This window comes from Buteo buteo, chromosome 14 (genome assembly GCF_964188355.1).
Source record: "Buteo buteo chromosome 14, bButBut1.hap1.1, whole genome shotgun sequence".
NCBI classification, from domain to species: Eukaryota; Metazoa; Chordata; class Aves; order Accipitriformes; family Accipitridae; genus Buteo; species Buteo buteo.
The window spans coordinates 32,677,404-32,703,304 of NC_134184.1; the positions used below are offsets into that span (position 1 = coordinate 32,677,404).

Here is a 25,901-nt window from a genome sequence, read left to right on the forward strand (position 1 = left end):
GCAAGTGTTTGTGATACCCTAGTTATCACAGGGGAAACACTTTCTGAAATTCTTATATCATTGAGTTCATTTATGTTGCTCAATAAATCATAAATGAATCATGTACTTCCTCCCACGAGGAGTGTGTTTCACTAGTTTGGATTCTGTATTTTCTTTTGACAATATATTAAACTACATAAAAGGGGGATAGAAGTAAAATTTTTGCTTTAGGCGTCCTGTGAAGTGAGAGGGGAGAACTGGGAGAACTGATAGGAAAAGGGTTTCTTGAAAGGGTGGATGGTTTGTCTTCACTAACCAACTATGTGTCCTGGCCCCCTAGTAGGTGCTGGAATTCAATAAGTAAAGATTTAAGATACTATGTTTTAAAGAAAAAAAAAAGGCACTTGTGGAACCAACATTTTGTGTTGTGAACTACATAGTTAAAATGACCAGTCTGGTGACACAGGTCAATGAAGGTTTGGCAAACTACAAGAGCTTGAGAAGAGTCTTAGTGAATTCAGGCAGCCCAAGATTACAAATAAATAAATAAAATATGTGCTTTGCTGGATTTGGGCCTAATTAAAGAATTGTCAAGTTGTTCAGGCTTGTGCGTATCAGCTCAGTCTGTTTATTTTTCCACATTTCCGATATTTTTGAAACTTATTGCCCTGATATCAAACATGTGCAAGCCGCAAATTAACTTTCATGCTGTATCTACAACTTCAAAGATTTTAAATATATTGAAAATGCAATACAAACTAGTCGTGACTTTCTTTCCCTTACTTTTTTTTTTCTCAGAGATTGGCAGTCAGAAATTCCACAAATACAGCCAAGAGAAGACACTGAAGTGGTTAAAGAAAAAGGTACTGTGTTTCTCTTTTGCTTTCAAAATTGCTTTGTGTTTAGAATAAAAATGCTTATTAGCTTGTCCATATGTGCATTTGAGTCATGTGGTGTGCCTCTGTTCAAGGTACGTCTTCTGTCCAAGAAGGACAGACATCACAGTAAAGTTGTTGCACTTGGGAACGTGATGAGGTATTAGAGAATTGACAAGTTTGTTACCTTTCTCTTTCTGACGGGGCTGGCATGAAGAGTATTCATGGAGTGTGGGGAGTCAGAAGAAGCTGAAGTTCAGCTTATTGCTGTGTTTTGTAGGCTTTGCATAAGGTGAGGGGCTTGTCTTTTGCTTCATCCACTTCCCAGATGGGCTAGAGAAGAGCTTTGACTGTTGCAACTTTTAAATTCTGCCATGCTTTAAAGCTGCACAGAAATGCCTTGGTTTTGTGCTACAAATGGGTTTCCTTGTGAAGTTTTGGCAGAGTCTCAGAACTGTCCCGGTATGGTTGCTGCTATCCTGATCCAATCACGCTGTTCAAGAGATCTGTACAGTATGCAGAAAATAAATTGTTGTTAAAGCTAAGCTTGATGTGGTCTGTGTTTTGGTATAAAGAAGGTGAATCTCATTTTACACTTGCACATGTGCCCCTATTATCATGCCACTTTGTAGAACAAGATTGTATGCATCACATGACACAAGGAAGCCTTGTCATTTAAATTAGTCCACACAAGCACAAAATCTGGTCTACTTTCTGCAGTGATGAGGCATGGCGATACCTATTTTGCAATGAATACCTGAATATTTACATTTGAACAGGTACCTGTTTGTGTTGTTGAAAATATCTTCTGCCAGTTATCTCTCTATTAGTTCCAGTATAGCAGTGCCTTGTAAAGTCCTTAATCTTTGATTTCCATCAGGACTGCCTTTGCAGTCCATCTGAGCTCAGGCATTCTCTGTTCTCTGAGCAGGTGTATTTCTCACCTGTATAATCAAGGCTGTTGCATCAGAGTAGCTCAGCTCATCTTAGGGTGCTGCAGAACTGGTGCAATGTTGCCAAGGCAACATGGTGAAAGACATGCTAGTTTCTTTGGGTTTTTTAAGCTCATATGCTAGTCATTACAAATGTATATTAAATTTCACCACAGTCCATAACTTGAGTGTTTTATATGCTTGAAACAAAATTACAAGACCTTTGTCACTGCATTAACATGTGCATAACAACACTGATACAGACATTTCATTCTGTGGTTTCCTATAGGTCAATCAAACAGTGAAAGCACTTAAAAGCAACAATATATCTGTAGGTGAAAGGGTACATGCAGCTACATATATCAGCGGTAAACAGATCACAGATACTAAAGAAGGTAAGAAAACTAAGCATTGTAATGAATTCCATTTTTGTGAAATCGCATATGTGGGGATAAAACACATGATTAGAATCTAAAATGTATTGAAATTGGCCTTTACAGTAAATTTATTCCTTGTACAGATAATTCCATGTATGTTGTGACTCTGTGCCTTGACTTTTCTGAGTTCTTTGGTATCTTCGTAGGATGACATTGTAATTAACAGTAGGTCTCAGCTGGGGTTCTTTTAGCTTCTCCTTAGTTTAAGGAGAAGACATTTTGCTCAGTGAAATATATGCTGAAGTGCTTTGCTGAACTGAGACTGTCTTGGACAATAGGATGCATGCTTACTATATGAGTATCCACTCAATAAGTGTCTCTGTATTAGAACTTTTTTATTATTATTTTTATTAGCATGCAAATGCTCCTCATAGAATTCTCCAAAAAGGGGAGGGATCTTAGGAAGTCATAGGCACAGAGTAAAAGCTCCTGGTCGAAACTTTACTTCAGGTGACAAATGTGTAGAATACACAAGTGTATGCTTATTAAGGGCAAAAACTTTAATAATATGTATATTAAATTGCCCTGAAATTGACAGTCCTAGTACGAAAAAGTCTGGAGTGATCCTGTTTCCTTCTAGTCACCTTTTCCCTGGGGAGGGCAATGTCCTGAATGTTACTGGGATATGAAGTTGTGTAGAGAAACCTGAAAATGGACTCAGAATAAATTCTTTGAATGTTAATGAAAATGAAGAAAGCTTTAGAACAAGATGAACAAAGGCAAATTGTTTCTTATTACAAAGACATTCAGAAGTCTGCATGCTGTTGAAAAATAAGGAGAAACAAAGCAACTTGCTGACAAAGTGGAAAATGAGTTACCAAGTAAAGATATCAAAGGAAACAACATAAATGAGATTTAAGAGGCAACTAGACAGTTTTATAGAACAGAGATTGTAATATATGGTTTTTAAAAAGAGGCAAAGCTGCAAAACTTGTGATTTTAACTTTACAGTAGCTTTTCATCCTTTACCCCAACCCCATTTTTTTAGATAAAGGGAAAATTGTCCTGAGAGCAACCATCTTGACTGTGCTTAAATACTTTATCTCTGAAATTTGTAATTAAATAGCTCATCTGCAGTGTTTTTTCCACCTTCCTCCTTACTTAGAGTAACATGGATATAATAGTCTTTTTAAAAGCCTTCTTTTAGATTTAAAAGAGTAGCACTGAAATAGGGAATACTGGGGGTTAAAAGTAGGTAAGTTTTGGAGGCAGTCCTACCATATGTAGCCAGGTGAATGACAGGAAGTCAAATGGACCTTACTCAACACTTATTTTTAATAAGACTAATTTTCTTGTCTGATCCTTTCACTGCCATGACAGTGCAATTTATTTCTTTATTTATGTAGAGAATTGCTTTCATAGGGGTATTATGAAATTTCAGTACCTTATAAATAGATGGGTATATGTAGTTAGCATCTACAGATGTTGTAGGGCAAAAATCTGGGAGGATTTAATGAGTGCAAATGGGGAAGGAGAGGAGGTTTAACATGTGAGACCTGAATATTTCATTCAGAAGACAAAGAAGGGAGGTAAGCAAGTATTCCTGATGTTTGACAGGAGGTTAATAATAAGAAAGCAAGGCTAGGGTGAGAACATAGACTCCCTACAAGGCAAACAGTGGTATTTTAAAATTGGTAAAGGAAGTCCGTGAAGATTGCTTCAGGGCTGAAATGCAGAGAGAATGGATTTTGTATTTAGTACAAAATATAGCAGTTGACTTGGACTCAGTCATTCAGTGTCATAATGCAAAGAGTGAAATGATGGGAATATTTTTCTTAAGCGATAAATTGGACATACTAAGTGCTGAGGTGAAATTGTCTTGGATTGGAATTATTTCTTGTTCTCTTCTGACCCTAAAGTGGGCTTAGGGAGTGACAAATCCTTGATGAATCTAGGCAGTAGAGGAAGGAGAAGTGCAGATAGGAGATACTAAGAATTTGATGTCAGTATAGTTGAAATGCATATGCTGCTGTCAGTTTGTTAATGTTTTCTGCTTCCGTGCCAGTTTGCATTGGGCTTTTTAGATTGAAAAAAAGAGGAAACTGTCTCTGGCACAGGAGAAATAGTTCCTTACCACCCTGAGGCTAGTTTACCACGTGCTTCTGAACTCGCTTAAGTGTGTAGGCATATGAACAGATAGAGCTGGCCTGTTGTAGATGGAATTCAGAGGCAAGATTTTAGCTTAATGTCTGTCTGGCAAATAATTCCTGTGCAGGGGTGCAGTTGCTCCCTAGCAGCCCCAACAACAGCAAGTTTAAAAGATCCAGCCCATGATCAGTAAGTGCTTGTGTAAAACGTGACCGGAAGAGATCTGGTTTAGGACTTCATGTTATTAAAAGGTCACTGGGTTTTTTTTCCTAGTCTCTCAGAAAAATATTTATAGCAGGAGTGCCCTGTACTGAAAACAGCTTCTAGTAGTTCTTATTTCCACAGATAATTATCCCATCTTTCCAGTGATGTTTAGATAAACCTTGGCATTTTCCATAAAGTACTGAAATTAAGTACAAGACTTTGAAATAGACTCATTGTCTCATCTAATTGTTTTCAGTTGAAGCCAGAAAACGTACTTTAGTACTGAAGCCCTTGCCAAATAATTGTAAGATCCAGATGCTTTAAAATTAATGATTGCATGTTCTGTTGAGTCAGCTTTTTACTTTTGCAGGTTTTTAAAATTTAATTTCTTCAGAAAAATACATGATATCTAGTATTCTCAGAAAGTGAGCAGCTTTTGTAAAGTACATACAGCAGATATTAATAACATGTGCTGACAAAGTGAGTGTAGTAAGTCTTTACTTATTTAAATAAACCTACAAGTGTCATATAACATAAACTACTCAACACAGAGAACCATCACAATGTATCCATTAGAAGTCTCTTACTATTAATTCAACCTTATGATTTATGGTAGAGCATGCAACATGGCTAAGGCAACGTGACTATATAATGTGAATGTTCTTTTTCTTCTCCTTCCCACTCCCTGCCCTGTTCCTGAAGACTATGTGCGGTATGCGCATGGGTTAATATCAGAATATATTCCTGAAGATCTGAGTAAGGAGTTGTTAAAATACTTAGGGTAAGTATTGTTCCAGCTAGCTACTAGTTTTATATGGCATGCATTAATGTCCTTTCGGTCATTTCTATTGAATACTGAGATTTGTTCATCAAGGTTGCAGTGAATGACACAATAAGATTATATTTGCCACACTTTAAATGTGATTTTTTTCAAATGTAGATTATGCCTTTCTGTTGTTCCTATCATGCTAAGGACCATGGGCTGGAGGAGAGATGTAATATATAAGTCTGATATGTCTGTTATCGCAGTTGCACCATGAAACCCTGAGCAATATATCCATTTTAAAGCAAGGCAGGGAAGGAAATCCAAAGAGTTAAAGCAATTTGTCCAGAATTGTGAAGCATGAGCAGCAGAGCCAGGAGTAGAATCCTTATCCCCAGTTGTCTTTCCTTTTCCCTACTCACTCGGTGCTTCTGGGATTTACCTTCACACATCTAACCTGTGTTAGTTTACATTTAAATCTGGAAGGTGAGCCAGCATCCTCATCCTGGTGTTCCCTGCCAGCAGCAGACTTTGCTTGGAGCATCACTGGGACCCTGCACCTGCCCCTCAGTTCAGTTCTGTTCAAAGGGTTCTGTTATGGTGGCCTATGGAAAAATGTGCAAATTGCATCTTGAAGTCCCATAGCTTAACAGTTTCACTGAAGAGATGTTATGTGCTTTATAATATCATCTTACTAATAGCCAAGGTTTTCAGAAGTAAGGTGGAGTTTTCCTGTTTTCGTTGCCAGATCTAAGACCTTTTAAAAGAGTCCATGTTTCTGTATGGTGCCTGCCTCTGTTTTAATCTTCAGTCAGAAATACAGAGTCCATGAGCTGCTTTTTTTGTGAACGCATGCCATGTGTGAGCAGCTGATAACCAAAGCAGCCTTTGTGGAGAAGGAATTGTAAGCTTTAGGTTGTGCAATCCAGCTCTCTTAATTTATAACTTAAAATCTTTTGTTCTACAGGCTCCCAGAACTTAGAAGCCCAGCACCAGAGCCTCCATTGAAGGTAGGAGAGCATTAAGATATTGATAGATATATTGTGTTGTAAGCTAAGTTCTCTGAATTATTATTACAACTAGACTAGGCTAAGCGCTGGGTGCAGTACAATAGGTAAGCTGGCCTTGTGAAAAGCCAGTCTGAAATAATGCAAGTAATTTACCAGGTACTTCATATTTTTTAATAAGGAATGTTTTGGTTGGTTTTCCTGTTTAAAAAAGGGGAGGGAAAGAGAGAGACGTATTTTATGTTTTTGGTCAGCAGTCTTTTCATGCATGTTTTGCTTATTTAGTTTTATTGAGGTTGATGGGACAATATGACCTCATAGGTTTTCTTTCATATGTAATTTATGAGGACCCTGAAAGGGACCTCCTGGGTCATGGATTCCCAGACAACCATGTTGGATAATCTCTCATACGCTGACCATTCTTCACTGTGAGTCTCATTAGGATTTTTTGTTTCCATTACTTCTCTTGGAAGACTGTTCTATAACCTCATTCCTCTGATGCTCAGAAACCTTCCTGTAAATTCCACCTTGAATTTATTCATGGCCAATTTATTCCCCTGCGCTTTTGTGCTAACTTTGTCATTGTTTTTTTAATTGAAATGGCTCTTTTCCCTCCCTAACATTAGTTCTCTCAGTGTGTAAAGGGAAAACATATATCCTTTCTGTTTTCATTTTGTGAAGCCAAACTTGGTTGTGTAAGATGGGTTCTCCATTCCCTCATCATTACAGGAATATTCCAAGATGAATTCAAATGTTTCAAAACAGGTGACCAGAATCATATATAATTATTTATGATAAAACCTTTATTGGTGCAATATGATGGCATTCTTCCCTTCTTGTCTTAACTGGAAGTACTTTATCTCATTACATCTTAGAATCCCATTTGCCTCTATTACTGTGTGATGTACCAGATAGCTCACAGTCATGCTGTGAACAGTTAAGACACAGTTGTTTTTTTCTCCACTGCAATTTTTAGTTGATCAGCATTCAGATTTATGAGACATTCATGCCGTTAGCTGCTGTGTACATGACCTTGTACTTCTGCACATTTCATCCGTTTTTAATGTTTCCAGTCTTGAATGTTCTCTGGCTTTTCCTTCACAGTGTTAAAAGCTCTTTAGATATTCATAATGCTACTCAGTGGTGTACATTCAGCAAATGTTAGCATGCTGTTATCTTTAATTAACCATTAATGAACATTTTGAATAGATACTGTTCATGGCACTCCACTAGTAATCTCCATCTGATCCAATGACATTCCTTTCTGCCTTATTTGCCTTTGCTTCCCTTTTACCCAGTTTCTTACCTACCTTAAAATTCTTGTGTGATCTTTGTTTTCTATAATTTCAGTTGCTTAAGTGGCACCATGTGAAGTCCTCTGGCAATCCTTCACATTTTCTGTCACCAGAAAATGTGTTATTCTTGAGAAAAAAAAGATAAGTCAGTAGGCATTACCTATGTTTAGTTTTCATTTACTCTAAATCTTTAATTATTCTCCCTTCTTTCACTTTTTCTCCCCACTTCACTCTGATGAGACCTACTATCACTTTTTCCTCCTCCTTACATATAGATGGGTGTTTGGCTATTCTGCAGCAATATGGTCCCTACCTGATAGAACAGTTGCCAGGTTTTGCCTTTGGACTTGTGATTTTTGAGGCAGTCTCCCAACAGTGTCAGCCTATTGAGTTTTACGTCTATGTTGAATAGAGTGATTTCTATTCTCTTTTCTGCCCCTGTGTTTAACCTTTTCATCTTTATTGAAAACAATTTACTGAGGTAAAGGATTTATTCCATTTTGAGGCTATGCATAGATTAGCTTTAATGTCTATGCAATCCTTACTGTATAGCACCTTCACTTTTTCTTTTTTGATTACTTTTTTGCCTCTGTGGCTAAAGAACCTTCTACTATTTGTTTTAATTTCCTTTCCAAGGTCTAACTCAGCTTGACTTTTTGGCAGTTCTCACTTTATCCCAGTATTACCTGACCCCTAAAACAAATCTTTTTTTTTTTTTTTTTTTTTTTTGGCAGTCATTTTTTCCCCATTCATTGTAGAATTCTGCTTGCTCCTAGTATATATATTTGGGGGGGGTGGAGGGGGGGAGAGGTATGAACGACACATGACTGTGTGTCCATCTGTGTGAGCAAGGGGGAACATTCATATAGTTTAGTCTGAGAAGTTCTTTTCCTCAAGATTTTTCACCTTGTTTGAAGTAAAAGATCCAAAATGACTTCTTCCATCTTTTTCTTTTACATTCCAAGTGTCCTCCTCACACATCAATTCCCTTTGCTTTGACTTTGCAAACCATATGCCTTACTTCTCTAAGTTTGCCCCTCTAGAATCAAGAACCCCACTTTTGATTATCCTTTCCACTTAATTTAAACTGAGGCACCCTATGTCTATTGAAACTAGGTCACTTACTACTCCGACCTTTGCTGCAATGTCCTTGCTACTTACCGAAACAAAGTCTAAAATAACCTCATTTCTGGCTGGTTCAGTGACTGTTCTGTTAAGCAGTATGTCAGCTAGCACATGCAGGAGTAATTGGGCCCTACTGTTATTAATAGCATTTGTTCTCCAATGTATATCCATGGATATAAGTTATTTCCATGTGGTTGGACAATTGTTCTGGCTGCACAGTTACTTGGCCCTTTGATTCAGTTAAGAATTATCTTTATGCATTGTAAGAAATATTAAACACACATCAGGAGCCAACTGATAGTCATTAGCCATATAAGCATGTTACAACAACTATATTAAACTACATGTGATGTACATTACATATTATGTATGAATAGCTTTTATACCATTGGGATAGTTCTGAGAATCTATTTTTAAAAATAGTTTTATTTCAGCGGTTTGGTTACAGAGGAAATGAGGCTTAGAACTGTTCGGTTGTTGGGCAGTGAAATCTTGCTGAGGATCTGATTAATTTCCAGAGCACTGACCAGGGTGTGTATGATGCTTCTGTGTTTAAGTCTTTGAAACTTCAGAGATTAAAACACTCCTTTATTTCACAATCTCAGAGGAGCAAGGCAGGCTTGTACACTGGAACCTATAGTCTCCTTCAGACCATTTTTATTCACTTGCATTGACATTTCTCTTCATGAGGGCAAGGTGTATTGACAGACCTAGTACAGGATTATTGCAAATAAAGGTGGGTCTAACATGTATTCCCTATTATGGTAAAGTAATTGCATGTTTAGAAGTGATTTTAAAATAAATTGTGAAAGGAGGAGAGATTTAGAAACTTCAGTGGTTAACAGAAAAGCTATGACAGATTCTCTCTCATAATACAAGAGTAAACTGGGTACAGTCTGGACTCTGTGATTTAACGATTAAATAAAAATTACATGTTCTTTGTATTAATTGTAAGCCATTGATCTTGTGTTGTAATCGTCATACTGTCCAGTTTGTCAGCATAGGCAGTCTGGCCATTGGCAGATGATGAGAGACATCTACAAAGAATATGTAGGCTCTGCTACAACTAAAGAACAAATGCTTTGCTGAAATGCAAACATTTTGTTGTAGGTTTTAAAAACATGTTTATCAGATTCCAAAAAGAGGAGAATAGTAATTATTCATTAGATTGTCATTTCAAAATGTACTCACAACACAGTAAACAGCCTTCTAGAGAGGCTGATCCAGATGCCATTGAAATCAAAAGAAAAGGCTGCTGTTGGATCTGGTTCTAAGAGCTGAGAAATCTAAGCTGCAGACCTGGCTTCTGTGCCAAAGAAGGGGAGGAAAGAGAGAGAGATCACAAGCACCATAAACAAAATGAATAAAACAGGATTTTAAAATGTATGGTACCATCCAAGTTGCTTGCAAAATCACTCTCTTTGGCACAAAAACTAGGAAGGCCACAGTTTAGATTTCACAGGATATTAAGGACAGGGTAGTAATATCAGATATATAATAATAATAAAAATAGTGTTGTAAAATACTATATACTTTTTTTCCCCTTTGGAAACATACCAGGAAGTTTTCACCTTTAAACTAAACACATGCTCACAGTTTATGGAAAGAAATATTCATTCTTACAGCCTGATCATGTGAAGTGCCGAGAACCGTTCACTTCCATTATTTCTGAAGTTAGAAGGCACACAGCACATGCAGAGTCAAGCTTCTTAATATACTGTTGGATTCAAGTGATGAAGCAGTCAGCAGAACTGTGTCAGTGTTTCACTGTTGCCAAACTGTAGAAGCTAATTACTTCTAAAGGTTGTGCACAAACAGATAATAGACTAGATGATGGTCCTCTTGTGTTGGCAGATAGCAATAACACTGGAGTTGCTGCACAGTTCCATGAGACCGTGGGGACCAGAGCCTAGGTTCCCTGGCTGTTAGACACTAACTTCCAACAGTTGCTCCATAAAGGTTCTCTGAATAGACTCTGACACCAAAGTCACAGTCATGGAAGTTAAAAATGGGATTCAGGTGATTTCTAGAAGTCATTCTTCAGAAAGCTAGGAAGAAGATGATGCTTCCCCTGACATTGAATGATCTCTTCTGAATACTGTAGAGATGGTATATATCCATGTGTAAAGAAGACAATTACAAAGAGAAATCTTCCACTGTTACTGCAGATTCTTCGATTGACTGCCAGTCCTATTTTGGTGCTATCGTTACGTTATAAAGCCAAAGCTTTAAACTTCCATGTGTGTACATCATAAAAGTGGTTGACACAGCAACTTCCTCACTCTAACATTTCAGAAAAGGAAATTATCAGATGTCCCTGTGGAAGCAGAAGAAGACTATACTAAGTTTAACAGCAGCAATCTGAAAACCAAAAAGGTAAGCAAGCCTTGCATTCATGCATGTTTTGCTAAAGCATAGATTAATACCCAGCATTAGCACAGAGTCCCTATTTTCCTCCTCCAAAACACATCAGAAAAACAAATACAAAATGACAGATGTCTGTAGTTTTATCTCCTTGAACTTTTCATTCGGATTTAATTTGACTTTGATAGTCTTAATGTCCCATTCGGAACTCTTCTATACTGTTACTGTGTGACTGTATTTTATCAGCGAACATTCCAGTGAACCTCACAGGCTTTGACACATGTTAAGGTACTCAGCTAGTGTTTGCAAAGCTCTTTGAGATCTTCAGATGAGAAATCCTATGGCTTAGTGATAGCAACTGTTACATTTCAGTTATTTGAAAAAGTAACAAAGATGGCAGCATTCACTTGAATTCCAAGGGATGCTAAGACAGGCTTTATTTTTACCTAGAAATATTGCTTGTGCATTTACTTATGTCAACTTAATGAAGTTAAATCAACACAGAGCTTGCTGATTGCCAGCTCCAACGCAACTTTGGACGCCAATTCAAATCTGAGTCTAGTGGTGCCTGCCACTGTACTATTCCTAGGAGAGCAAAAGGGATGTGAAAAGAAATAGATTCTGACTGTGTGCGCCAAGGTTGTGAGGCTTGCACTGGCTTATTCCTCTGAACATTGAAAGAAAATGAATCCTTCTCCAGTCTATTGGGAACCAAAAAGGCACTCTGTGCTGGTCTTGTGACCTTCAGACTAATGCTGACTACTCTTTAGCCCTTTGCAAAGAGAAGCAGCTGGTGACTGATGCATTCGATCCTTCCTCCAAAGCCCCCAGAATTTTTTGTACTCGGGGCACATGCTAGTTTTGAAGTAGGAAGAGGATTGCCCCCTAAGTGAAGGTGATAAATAGTTTAAAGTATGCATGTTTACCCCCTTCCTCCATTATGTACCTATAGCTTTTGAACCGAGCATAAAGATAGAAATAAACTGAGGAGAGATAATTCATTTTAACATTAAATATGATTTACTTCTGAAATAATGAAGCACATTGATGAGAGAATCTGGGAAAGGAAAGATAGTTCTTGGACTCTGTACAGTATACTACTCTTTTTTAAATACTTTGGCAGTGGTTTTGTTTGTATAGTAACACAGACGATCATACTGTTGTTGCATATCTCCATCCTATCCATAACCTTCTAGCTGATCCCAAGTATTGTAATTGTGAAGTCCTGCAGACTGAGGAGTATCATAAAGAAAGGTCAATGCAAAGTTTTCTTAATAGGGAAAACAGCTAGAGATTTAAAACATAACATTTTAAAATGTAAGAAAGAAAAGAGGTCAGCTTTATAAAATGTGGCTCATAAAATGTGTTTTAGGTGTAAAAGTCTGGGAAGTTGTCCCAGTGGCCTCGAAGTGCTTTTCAAATTTTAGTTACCTTCTTCATTCTTAGTTCTTCCATCTCTGTTCCCTTTATTTCACTGTGCATAGAGTCTTTGATAATAAATCAGTGTGAATTATTCATCATCTGTAATGCAAGGCTGTAATTCAGCCTGCTGACAGCATAATCATGAGATTGAGTTGGAGGGTACAGTATGCATCTGTTAGATTGCGTGCATTATTCCTCTTAATGTACACTCAGGGATTATCCCAAAGTAAACGTTTGAGTTAGGATACCTCATTCTGCAGAAAGGAAAGATGTTTTACCTCCTTGTCCTTGTAATTGATTCTCTGTCTTTGTCTGAGGCTAAGTAATTTGTGACAAGTATTTTTCTGTTTGAATAATCTCAAATTTGTTTTGTAAGGTTTCTCTCCTACAATTTAAAGCCTGCATAATATTATCTTTACTGCTGTATACTAAAAAAGCAATTCAACTTCTTGCTTGACTTCTGTATTTAGGAGTTTGTAGCTTATACTCCCCTCCTATGGAGATGCTGCTTAACTTTTTCTGTTTATCATTTCACTAACAGGCAAACAGCAAGATGTCTGCAGCACAGAAGGCTCTCGCCAAAGTTGATAAGAGTGGAATGAAATCCATTTCCACTTTCTTCAGCTCCAAACCTAAAGCATCAAAATAAAGCCTTGTTCTTGAAAGAGTTTTATACAGTGGTTATTTTTATGTTAAGCTAAAGATGTCTCCTGGGCTTTTTTGTTGGTATAGCATATGCAGGGCATGTCTATGTACATGTTGGAGTGTGTTGAAGAGATCTGTGAGTTAGTGTTGACAGAGCTGTTACGCCTCAGCAGGGCAAGGCAGTACCATGCAGATATTCCAGCCTGGGTCAGGAAGAGAGCCTAGCTGCATTAGCATGGTCCTGTGAGCTGAGAAGCAAGATTTAGCATGGTACCATACTGAACTGCTGCTTGTTCTAGAATAAGCTCAGTCAAGGCCACCACAGAGTTTTCTCCATTGCACTCCATTCTGGGCTGGAGACATGCCCTCCTTTGAGTTTTTAAGGAGAGTTTTTTCATTCATAAGGAGCATTATTTTTTGAGACTTTCTGGAGATTTTTACACAGTATAACACCAGAGTAGGATGGCGTCGTTAGATTTTTACGTTGACTCAAGTCTAAGTGCTGATGTAAGCATTGCCAATCGTGGCAATTTATTGAGGCAAAGATAGTGTCTATATTGGGATTTGGGTTGTTTTGAATATGCTAGAAACAAATTGCAATAAATGTCAATGTGCATGTAATGCAATAAAGTGCTTTGTGTAACAAATCTGTGCATGTTGTATTTGCTGTATGCTTCAAGAATTAGGTTAGGCTTCAGGACATTGTTGTATTTGCTGTATGCTTCAAGAGTTAGGTTAGTCTTCAGGACATTTCTTAAGGGGTTTTGGTATTTTCCTGTGTATAAATTTTAATCCTTAAAGAATTACAGCATCACTTTGGGCTTCCATGATAAATCTCTTAACACATAGCAATATAGGGGTATTTTTATGTTGAGTTCCAAGGTCAATAGGTCCTTACAAAAATAATTAGGGAAAGATTTATTTAAAGGCAAAACTGGGGTTTTAAAAGAAGCCTATTTCAAGCTGGATTCAAAAGCTTAAGTGTGAGTGTCTTAGATAAGGTTTAGTTTTATGAAGCTTTGCACAAGGTAGGACTGTTACTTAAAAAGCACTATTCACTCTTGGGTGTGTTCTTTCCTCATTACAGAGTATTCCTATATATTCAGAGGGATAGCTATCTGCTGCGTAGCAACTTCCCTGATTCACAGAATTGAAAAAGAGATGGCGTCACTGGGATCATTTGTATAGGTCTAGCCAATTCTGCACAACACTCGTCATTTCATCCACCAGTAGTTACACTGAGTCATTTCATTACTGTGGATCAACTACAATGTGCGTTTTAGAAAGACACTCTTAAGATAACGTCATTCTTTGCTACTTCAGCTCAGTAGAGAACCTGCCTGTATCCCTTGATAATTGGGAGTTTCAGAGAAACCAGGGGTTTCTTCATTTTTGCCATTTTTCCACTTCAGACTTGCTTGCTGCCATTTACAACCCTTGGATTACAGTGGTGTCTGTTAGGTTAAAGAGCTCTGTGGCATTCTCTTCCAACCAGAAAGCAATGAGGAGCCTTGCTATGTTGTGTGCAGTTTTGCAGTTGTTATTGGGGTTTGTATGCCTTTCAGACCAGTGGTGGTTTTTTTGAAGTTTCAGACATAGTTTGTAAACGGGGAAGTCAGTATGGTTGGAATTCCAGATCGAGGAGAATAATTTGGAAATCTATGGAATTACTATCTCTGATTACAGAGAGATTTATTTAACAAATGTGGATAGCGTCCCAATAGCGTACAGTGTTCCCAGTTTTAAAAATGTTTGTCTGAAGTGGATTATCTAGACCCAAAATGAAGCTCCTTAGAAAAAAATCCTTTTCAGGCATTCTGAGGAATCACTACTCTAAGTCTTCCTTATCTCTGAAAATCAACCCATAGTGTTAGTGCTTGAATGTAGGCTGAGAAGTGTGTGATTCAGATGCAGAGACTTCATTGATTTTTCATTTAGAATCATTCTCCCCAGTCATTTGGTGCTTTAATAAAATTCCAGGCATGAATGTCAACTTTTTGAAACAATATAGGGGGGTGGAGAGCAGTAGGGGACACAAAAAACCCAGGAATTGCTACGTGGAGCCATAGAGAAATTCCTGTTATACCATACTGCCTTGTTGCTCAGCTGTCTTTAGCAGAATTTCACCAGCCCTGTGGGTAAGGTTTCCTTTTCTGACATTAACTATCAGACAAGTTTAAAATTTAATAGTAGGTGTCATTGTCTGTGACAATTTCTATGTGTGCCACTTTTAGATTTGCCATCTTGCTTTTTTCTCACCTTACTTGCCTCAGCTGTAACTGAAGACCAGCCCTGCAGCAGCACATACTGGTTTATCCGATAGGTCTTTGCTGTGATTGGAAAGAACTAGCGTTCGGTGAGCCCAGAATGAGCAATCGCAGTCATGAACTGTAAGGGTTCGATTTTGAAGAACATTCAGCGTAGCCCAGCAGCTTATCTGACAGTCAAAGAAACCCCCCGACTTCAGATCAGTAGGAGAAGGGGTGCACCAGCGATGACAACTTTCGAAAACCACCACTCGCAAGTGCAGGATAATGTTAGGGAAAAAAAAAGAACAGGCACATGCTGTCACGTTAATGGCGTTTTATGCAGTAAGCAACATCCTGGGGCGTATTTTGGTAAATGAGAGGAAAGGAGTTGTGTTTCTATTAATGGAAAGCCAATTCCAAGCACTAGAAGATGTTGAGACAGCAGACAAGCATGGGATGGATGTTTGAGTGGAAAACCAAGAATGGGAGAGAGTTACATCAGAAACAGGAACTGTGAGGTAGGACAGTTAGATGGTAGAAGCTCTTCTAGATATTTAAATCTGCTAGGTTTAGGGGTTTGGTTTCTGGTAGTTCAAAAGTTTTGTGAAATAAAGTTTGGAAATGCGTCTTTTCATTGACTGAACAGTTCAAGAACCTTTCTTCTAAGGAAAAAGTCCCAGTTTCTCTGGTCAGAATTCAAGACAGAAGGAGGACAATTCTGATAGAAATGGGAGGCCTTTGTGCTGACTTCAGATCTGGGGTACCGATTTGTGTTTTTTCTTTCTCTGTACATGACTTTTACATCTGCCCCTGCACTCAAGGACCAAGTCTAGAGTTCTTCCTCTGTGCATAGATGCGTTGTGCTTTAGTGTGTCACATCTCGACTTCAGCTGTCAGCTATGCCGTAACTTACAACAATAGTAATTTTATTAGTGACTGTGCTTTTGGTTGAGCAGGAATTTGTGCATGACAAAAAAAATAAGCCATTTCCAAAAGCCATTAGAGCTTTCACATGAAAACAAAAACTCTTTTCCCTTTAGGAAAGAATGAAATACATTTAGTAACTTTGAAACTTCCTCAACATGTAGCTGTAAGAAGTTATGAAGAGCATATGGTGCCAAATACATAAAGCAATATTTCCTACCACAACGAGGATTTAAATATAGTTACTCTGCCTGGCCAGCAGTAGCAGTAGGTCATTATGAAGTGCTGCTTTGCTATTTCTTCCTTGGTTAGTTTAGTCTGAAACAATATGCCAGCACCACTACAGAAATGTGGTCTGTCTTTATTTCTTTTTCTGGATTAACATGCCATCTCTCCATGTTCATGTAAATATCTGATGAGTTGTGATGCTTTTATAGTTGTTGTTTGGGGAATAAGCAACTCTTACATTTCTACTTTTTTAAATTTCACATTGCAAGTGGATTGACATTAGCGGGCATGGAAAAATTAATATGGAAATGCCAGCACTGACTTAGGGACATGTAAGGGTGAACTTGCACATCATTTTCAGTCTTAAGTAATAAACCTAGTTCTATTTGTAGAAGTGACAACTGGTGATTTGAATATTTTCAGTGGAAAAGGCGGCATAGTTGGCAGAATTTGCCTTCAGATCTGAAATTTAGAAGAGTTCAGTGATGTTTGTTTTCAGGTGTTCAGTTGCATCTGACTTGATGTTTTTTAGAGGGAAACTAAATGCATGGATGCTTATTTGAATAGATTAATGTTTATGACTAGGGTTTTCTCTTTCCTTTTTAGATGCCTGCACAAAGACATGCAAAGAAGAAATGAAAGGAGCATAAGGAGACTCGCTAATATTATTTTAACTTGCCATAATCTCAAAGCAGCTTTTAAAGGCTTTTTTTACACACTTTCTGAAAATAAATGCTTGAAGTTAGACATGCCCTGTTCCAAGAAAAAGTAAATCTCAGCAGATTAACATTGTTAAATATGCGGTGTGTTAAACATACACTGCTTCAAATTTTATAGCTTATACACTATTGGTCTATCGGGCCCTTCCAGGAAAGCACTTACGAGCATGCCTAATGTTAAGCACATGAGCAGTGATCTTAAATTCAGCAGCGTTGTTCATGTGGGTAAGTGCTTTGCTGGATCAGCGCCTAAAGTCCTGTTAGGTGCTGAGCATCCTGATCTATATCCAGCAAAGCACTTACGTCCATGCTTATCTTGAAGTGGAAGAGCCAGTCTAGCTAACATTTGTGCATTAGCGTTCACCATAAAATCTCTCTTGGCACAATGACTCACGTGCTTAAAATTAAGCACCTGCCTGAGTATTTTGAAAGGTCAGACCAACAACATCCTTGAGCAAGTCTTAAATAATTACTTGATTTTGTATAAATTTTCTTTTTTTGTACTCATTTTTTAACATGGTATATGATTTTAGTGGCCATAATTACAAGTTTTAGAAGCTGCGAAGCAAAATATGTTGGATGCAATTTTCTTCTTTCTTTTTCAACATCTAGCCAAATTCAGCAAGATGGCCTTTTTGAACTAGAAGTGCAGTGTTCAGACATAGAATCATCCAAAATGAAAAAAAGTTAACTCTTATTTTTTTAGGACATTTACATTTTTTGAAATCATTTCACTGAGTTTGATTTACATGGTTTTGTCCAACCCTGACCTATCATCCAGAAGACGTCACCTAGTTCAGGTTGTGTGGACAGTCTCACTCTTCAAGTGCGAAAGCTTGAGGTAGGATGTGTGTTCAGAAGGGCAGATGGAGAAGCTGTATTTTTATTTTACTTCTTTTGTTCAAGGGATTGAAACCTTAAAAACATGTATAAAATAACAAGTACATTTTGTGTTGAGACCTAAACCAAAACCTTTGTAATCCCCCAGGTAAAAAAAAAGACCTAATTATTTGATTTTTTTTTTACTCATGTAAGAAGTGCTTTCTGTGGAGTGAACTTCAACCAAAATGTCAACCTTGGTCTATGTAAAACATACAGAAAATGGATGCTAATGAGATCATTAAGTGATGTTGTGTCGGATGCAGTCTGATGTTTTTAACTTAAATACCTGTTTATCAAACTACCATTAGTATCTAACTCTTTGCTACGAAACTTTTTAAAAGTAATAATTGACAGGATTTTGAACATAATGAATGTGTACCTCTGTAAATTTTAACTATGACCCCAGTTCACAGACACCGACAGCAAACGCCTAAACGTTCTGTAAAGCTTGAATATATTTGAAGCATTCTAGATAAGAAGTAAAAAAAAGATTTTGCTTCCACTCTGGCAAATTCTGCCTAACTTCAAGTCAAATGAGAGCTGCAAGAAGAGTTTATTAGGACATTGCTGAAAAAATAAATTCCAAGACAAAGAGGCAGTAGCTTATTCAACTTTCTTTTCAACTGATTCTGATCAACTCTGTTTCAGAATAGGAAAAACCTGAACTGTTAACCATTTAGAAATCATGTATGAAAGGAAATGTAATCTGAATGCTTATTTTTGAAATTTGCACTGAATTCTTTTTGTTACTTTTACACTTGTCTGGTTAAGCAATGTGCACTGTCCCTTTTCAAGGAGAAAATATTTATTTTAACATAGTTTTCTAGACAGTACTGCAAGAATATCATATGGGTCCAAGATGAAATTTCTGGTTTTCTAGCTTACATTTTAAAAAAGCTTGATGTATGAATAAGATTATATATTTCAAAGTGTCATTCCATTTTTTGTAAGATTTTATTTTTAATTCGTGTACAAGAAAGAAATAAATATCTTTGGAATAATTTGTTGATTATTACTTCATTAATTTCACAGAGAAATGCAAAGAAAAATGCAGTTGGACTACTAATTCTGTTAGCCTCCACAAGGTAGTCAGTAATTCTTAGACTGAGTTGAAGGAAATAATGAATCCTGAGATAGATACGACTCTAAAAGTTCATTAAGACAGACTCAGTGAAGCAGTGAGGCTAATCCTTGAGGACCTTACTGTACAGATGTTCTAGTGAAAACCCATTTCTGTGTACATATAGTTGTTGGCATAAGTACTCTGGGTATTTTGATTTTCATGAACATGGTGGTGAATCTCTGAGCGATAGTAGGAGGAGAGTGGAGGTGAAGATAATGATGTGATATTCATGTCTTCTCTTACATATTTTGTGTTCTTTACCATCACATAGGTAGTATATAGGTACTCCATCACAGACTTACACAGAACTGATAGACAATTCTTTTACATGGTTTTTTTGTAGCAGACAGTTAATCAAACACAAGGGAAAAGCTGTTCCTCTGCCAAAACATTATCCTCGTATCACTAGGATGCCATGCTAAGTGCTGACATGAGACTTCAAGGCTGTTAAGGAGCTTTATTGCCATTTCATTGGTAAAATCCAGAGAACAAGGGGCAAAGCAAAGGTGGCGTTTCTTTTATTTGGCAGTCAAGTTGGTTTATTGGTATTAATGACAACCAAGCAAGAAAAGCAGTAAGATTTGTGCTGTTTCATAAACCCATCACTCACCAGCGCTTATCTGTAGAAACAGAATTGCCAGTGCTAAGGACAAAGCACTAAGGCAGCTTCTGTTGAAATATGAAATAGCATTTACACTGCTTAGCTCAATAAAGTCAATTCGCAAAGTAACACAAAGACTAAAGAAAATGGCACATTGCTTTACGTCTTTGAAGAACTGCCATAGCTCAAGTGTCTAAGCTTAGCTCTCTGGTACCCTCTGTGTGCACAGCTGTTAGGTCTCTTAGGGTCTGTCACATTGCAAATTGCCCTAATTTTTCCAAAGCTCCCTTTTAAAATGCGTTTGGGACCCTGAGATAGTTGCAAAGCAAGCAATGTTACCACAGGTAAAACAACGCCCCAGTGAGGCTCATCAATTTTTAAAAGGGGAAGCTAATAGAAAAGTGAAAAGCTGTGCTTTAAACTCTGGCTTCTAATTTGGGCTAATGTTCGTTGTTGCATTCACCCTTTGTCTTTTCATTCTGAGGGCCTGATTCTTTTTCAAAAGATGTTTTTCAGAAGATGCCGACTTGGTACAGCCCTACCTCCCCTTGACTTCAGGCCAGCTAAGGAAACTGTTTCAGAACAGGCACCCGCATTCATGAAGACAGCCAAAATCAAAGCTTTCTGCAGCCCTACGGATGAGTGAAGCCGGTCCTGGTTGTGAATGGAACCACCGGCCGCTTCCTCTTGAATTTGCTGTGCAGCTGGCATTGCTAGAGGTTCTTCGTAAACAGTTCAGACTTGATTTAGTAGGAGTGAAAGTAAAAGAGTAGCGGATATACTTTCTGATCTCGTAGCCAGTCCTGCAGCGGAGGAACTGAGCAGGATGGTTACAGAGGTTGGTAGCCAGGGATAACGGGAGCTTCCTTGAAGAAGTCATTAAAGAGTCATCCCACCTCATTTTAACCACCTGAGAGCTAGGTCCCTACGCACCTCTACGCAGCTTCTCCGTTATTAACGGAGAGCATCCTGAAAAGGTGACTTTTGTATTCCGGGAAGAATTGTCCGCTGGAGCTGTGGCTTTTTCTCGTGCACAGTGAGATGAGCCTAGACACTCTGTGTGTGTGTGCCTGCACACACCATTTGTCGACGGCTGTCTTCAGCACGACTGTAGCGCTTTCCAGAACTGGAGGCAGTCCTGTGTTTGAGGAATTGAATTTAGCCTCCAGGCTAGACAGGGTAGGTCAGGCTCTCAAGACCTCTTTAGCTTTCCAATAAGTATTGTTTCTCTCTTCTCTCTCCTCATTTTATAAATACATAATAAACTTAATTTTTAACCTGTTCTGCTGGGAGGGGAAACCTCCTCTCTCCACCCTACAGATTATATTCTGCAGTGTTGCCATACCATTTTCCTTTACAGCCCACTAAAACAATCATTGAAATTTTGCCCTATTACTCCCCCCCCCCCCCCATAAATCACTGTTCTGTATTTGAGAGGGCAAAATTTGTTTGCAATAATTTTGCAGCCCGCTCTCTGGTGCCTAAAACATTCCCGTCAGCCCACAAGGAAGCACTGAGGAGTTGGACTAGACGATCTGCTTTATCTGCAAGCAATGAAGGTAGGCAAGTTGATCTGGGCCTCTCCCCCACCTTTCCAGATGTACTCTTGTGGCTGATTTTAAGGAGTTTTAGCCCCTTAATTTCCAGTTATTGTTTCTCAGCTGTTAACTGCCCCCTGCCCCTTTGGCTGCGATGCTGTGACTTATTGCGCGAGGCACATTCAGCCTTCCAGTGTGAATTAGAACAGCAACCCACAGCCAGAGGGTCGTAACTGTTTAAGCTGTTAAGGCTCAGCTGAAAGGGTATATCCAAGTGTACTTCAGCTCTCTGTCCCTCAATCTATAAACTGTGAATTATGTCTCCCTACCTCATCACAGTAGGTTGTGACAGTTACTAGCTCACAGGATTACACTTTAAGTAAAAATACATTTAAAACTGAATGCGGTGAACTCAACCTGAACTTCTTTGAATTCCCGTATGCTTACCACAAGCAGGAATACCTCTTTGGAGACCAGAGCTACACAGAGACTCTGATCCGCTCCGAAGTCAGGAAAAGCAACGTGAGACGACCGCTCGGTTCGTAACGGCGTGTGAGGCAGACAACCTGCTGCAGAGTAACCGGGCCCTGACCCAGGCTCCCGAAGCTTGGTGGAGAGAAGATTTTCTCTAGATCCAGGTCATCAGTGGTTGGTTTAGGCTGGGCTCTGCGGAAGAGAAGCTTTGTGGAAGACGTAATGCTGCCATTTGTTCCCACAGACAAAAGCCCCTACATTTTTTGTGCTGCTTTGGTACGATTTTGCCCTTAGTAAGCACAAATTGTAACTTCTGGCTTTCTGGAGTCTGCTTATACCATAAGCCTAGCAAAAAAACCCCAAGTTCATGAGATTTTAGCAGGATAGTTGCTCCCAGGATAACTTATTGAATGACAGGGTATTTGGGCAACTTGCAAGATCTGTGAGGACAAGGAGAGATTCCCCATGCACGCTCCTCCCAGGCAGGACAGGATTTTAACCTTTGCAAGTGCTCCACAGCCAGCACAGCCATAAGCACGTGCTCTGCTCCAGCTCTAAGCAGATGGAACGGCGGCAGAACTGGAGTGAGATTGAAATGAGGAAATAAGTTTGAAGGTAGTGGGGAAACCTAGCAGAGACAGGGACATGATCATCCCGCTCTGCTCAGCGTTTGTCAGGCTGCACCTGGAGAACTGTGTCCGGTTCTGGTCCCCACAATTCAAGAAAGATGTGGACAGACTGGAGAGGGTCCAGAGGAGGGCCACGAAGAAGATCGAGGGGCTGGAGAACCTGCCCCATGAGGAAAGACCAAAAGAGTTAGGTCTTTTCTCCCTGGAGAAGAGAAGGCTCAGGCAGGACCTCATTACAGTATTCCAGTAGTTAAAGGGCAGCTACAAAGAGAAATTAGGCTTTCTTAAGCCACATGGAGAAGACAAGGGGCAACAGGTATAAATTGCACTGGGAGAGGTTTTATCCTGATGTAAGAAATAAATGTTTCACAGTAGGAACAACCATTCACTGGAACAGCCTCCCCAGGGATGTGGTAGAGTCCCCATCGCTGGAGGTTTCCAAGACGCGACTGGAGAGGGTGCTAGAAAATCTCATCTAGGCTCCCCTTCCCACAAAAGGCCGAACCAGAAGACCTTTCGAGGTCCCTTCCAACCTGGGCTGTTCTATAATTCTATGAAACCTGTAATGGATGTGCTGCCACAGAACTGCAGTGAGTGTGCTATGTCCCTTTCTCCCAGCCAGTCGGTTGGAGAGCACAGATTTGGCAGAGAGGAGACTTCCAGGGAGGATTATCTGCTGTGTTTTTTGTTTCCAAGGCAAATTGTCCCTGTGTGCATGTGTCGGGCTTGAAGAGATCGACATTTTCCTTCCAGGGCTGCTGCTTGGTAACCAGCAGCATGGGCCAAGTGATCTCCTGCAGGGATCAGAGTATTTTTTTCGCAGGAAGTTATGGGGAAAAAAAGGCTCAAGATAGGAAGGGCAGAGAGGAAAGAGAGAGCTTGGACAGCACAGGGGAGCAAAGAGGACCGCGGCTCAGCACTTTTCCATCCTCTCATTTTGTCTGGGAGTTGTGCAGTAAACATTCTTTACTTGTGCCAGTAGTATGTGAAAACCACTAGGTAGCAGGCAACTACTAAAAAGCAGTAACTCATTAGAATGGACATGCTACTCCACAGCAAGAAGAAAACGTTACTGGACCTTTTTAAGAGAAAACCACCACAGAAATGAGTTTGCCAGTATCACTTACGAGGATCAGAGGGATTCTGGGTCCAGAGTTTTCCAGTGCCTTTTTCAGCAGTTCTTTATAGAAGACTGTTTAGTTTTACAGTGTACAAAGAAGTCCTGCTTGGCTTTGAAGACCACTGAGAGATGACGTATCTGTCCCACAGGACTTGCAGAATAACTACAAACAGTGACATTCTCAGATGTCCTCATACTTGTGTCCACGCGTTCTGCTCTATGCGCACATGAGTATTCTTAACTCTGTCAAAGCGTAACCACACAAGTCCTATTGAGCAGAATGGAAGTTGCGTAGCTAAATTCCGTCCTGGGGTTTGAAAGCATTGAGTTTAAATGAGCAGTGCCTATTAACATACTTAAATTTATAGGTTGGCAGAGCCTAAGCCATTATACTCACAACACCTGGTCTCCATGAGTGAAGGGAAGGGCTTGGGGAGGAACAGATAGCTCCGGTGGGTCAACACCCAGTTGCACACCTGGTGTCAATTGGGCATTTACGACCGTAGGACCCACTCTGAGGATTGAGCCTGCTAGGGAGAGATGGGATCCACCTGACAAAGCGGAGGAAAAGCACCTTTTGACCAACCTGGTAAGGAGAGCTGAACTAGGAAGGACAAGGGAGGGGGGTGACCCTCTTAAGTGAGGTAGCAGCGTACAAGGTCAAAACGAGGTTGCAGCGTGTTGCATAAGACCTCATAACTATAAAGCAGGGCAAAGGGATGCTTGCCTCAAGTATAATTACACGAGATAGTTCCTTTGCTCAGGTAACTGGACGCACCAACCAGGAGTGGTGCATAGCTGGATCTGCCACTCTCTGACAAGGAAGAACTGGCTGGGGATGTGATAATGGCAGCCTTAGCTATAATGCCCATGAAATAGTGGAATTTAAGATCCTGATGGGAGTAAGGAAGGAGAACAGCAGAATGCAGACCCTGGACTTCAGGTGAGCAGAGTTCAGCTTAGTCAGGGAACTGGTAGGTGAGATCCCATGGGGGCTGCCCTGGAGGGAAAAGGACCTCATGAAAGCTGACATATGTCTGTAAGGGCAGCATCCTCCAAGCACAGGAAGAGGTCACCCCAAAACTCATGAAAACAAGTAGTCCAGGAGACCAGCCTGGTAAAGCAGAGGGCTCGTGGTAGAGCTCCAGTGCAATATGGCAATATACAGGAGGTGGAAGCATGGCCAGACGACAGACAAGGAATTTAAGAGGAATTTCCCAGGCATGTTCCAGGCATTTCCCAGAGACATGAAGGACAACAGGAAGGGCTTCTACATTAGTAGTAATAGGCTAAACAAGAAATATGGGGGCCTGTTACTGAATGGGGCAGGTGATATATTGACACTGGACACCTACAGGGCTGAAGTGCTCAATGCCTTCATTTGCTTCAGTCTTCACCAAAAAAGGTGTCCCAGATCTCTGTGTGCACTGAAAGGGTTCAAGGAGAACCAGCAGTGCAGGACTGAGTCAGAGACTACTTGAGTGAATCCAACCTGTACAAGTCCATGGGACGAACAGGCTGCATCCAAGGTTGATGAGAGTTCAGCCCTTGCTAGGTTGCTCATTATCATTTTTGAAAGGTTGTGGAGGCTGAGGGAGGTCTCTGATAACTGGAGAAAGGTGACTGTTGCACCCATCTGCAAAAAAAAAGCCAAAAGAGTAATCTAGGGAACTAAAGGGCAGTTGGCCTCACTGCAGTCCCTGAGAAAAACATGGAACAAGCCCTTTTGGAGCACATTTCTGGGCACAAGAAGGAGAAAAACAGCACAGGTTTATGAGAAGTTAAATCACACCTGACCGACTTGATGGCTTTCTGTGATAAAATGACTGGATTTGTGGTTGAGGCAAGAGCAGTGAGTGCCATTTGCACTGATTTTAGTAAGGCTTTTTACACACTTTCCCATAGTATTCTTGTACCCAGGTTGGGACATTATGGTCAGGATGGGTGGGCAACCAGATGGGTGAAAGCCTGGTTGGATGGCCAGGCTCGAGGGGTCATGGTTACTGGTCAGACCCTACCTGGATGCGTGGGACTAGTGGGGTATCACAGGTCTGTGCTGGAATCTGTCCTGTTTGACAGCTTTATCAGCGACCTGGATGAGGTGAGGAGTGTGCTCTCATCAAGCTTGCAGATGACACCAAGTTAGTGGGATCAGTCAAGGTACTGAGGGGTAGGACCTGACTGAATAAAGCCCTGAACAACCTGGTCTGATCTCGTATCTGACCCTGCTTTGAGTAGGAGGTTGCATACAGACCTCCTGAGGTGCCTCCCAACCCAA

At 39.7% G+C, this 25,901-nt stretch overlaps 1 protein-coding gene across 6 annotated transcripts in view; it reads left to right on the forward strand.

Moving 5' to 3' along the window:
- RNASEH2B (ribonuclease H2 subunit B) overlaps positions 1-19,126 on the forward strand; it is a 44,582-nt gene extending 25,456 nt beyond the window's left edge. For 2 of the 6 annotated variants that reach the window (XM_075046275.1, XM_075046278.1), the window contains exons 4-9: positions 778-842; positions 2,076-2,181; positions 5,218-5,296; positions 6,246-6,288; positions 11,001-11,081; positions 13,033-15,758. In XM_075046275.1, coding sequence (XP_074902376.1) covers positions 778-842; positions 2,076-2,181; positions 5,218-5,296; positions 6,246-6,288; positions 11,001-11,081; positions 13,033-13,140 — 482 coding nt within the window. In that variant the 3' untranslated portion in view covers positions 13,141-15,758. The other 4 variants (XM_075046272.1, XM_075046271.1, XM_075046274.1 and 1 more) reach the window with 4 other exon arrangements.
- The last annotated feature ends 6,775 nt before the right edge of the window (positions 19,127-25,901 follow it).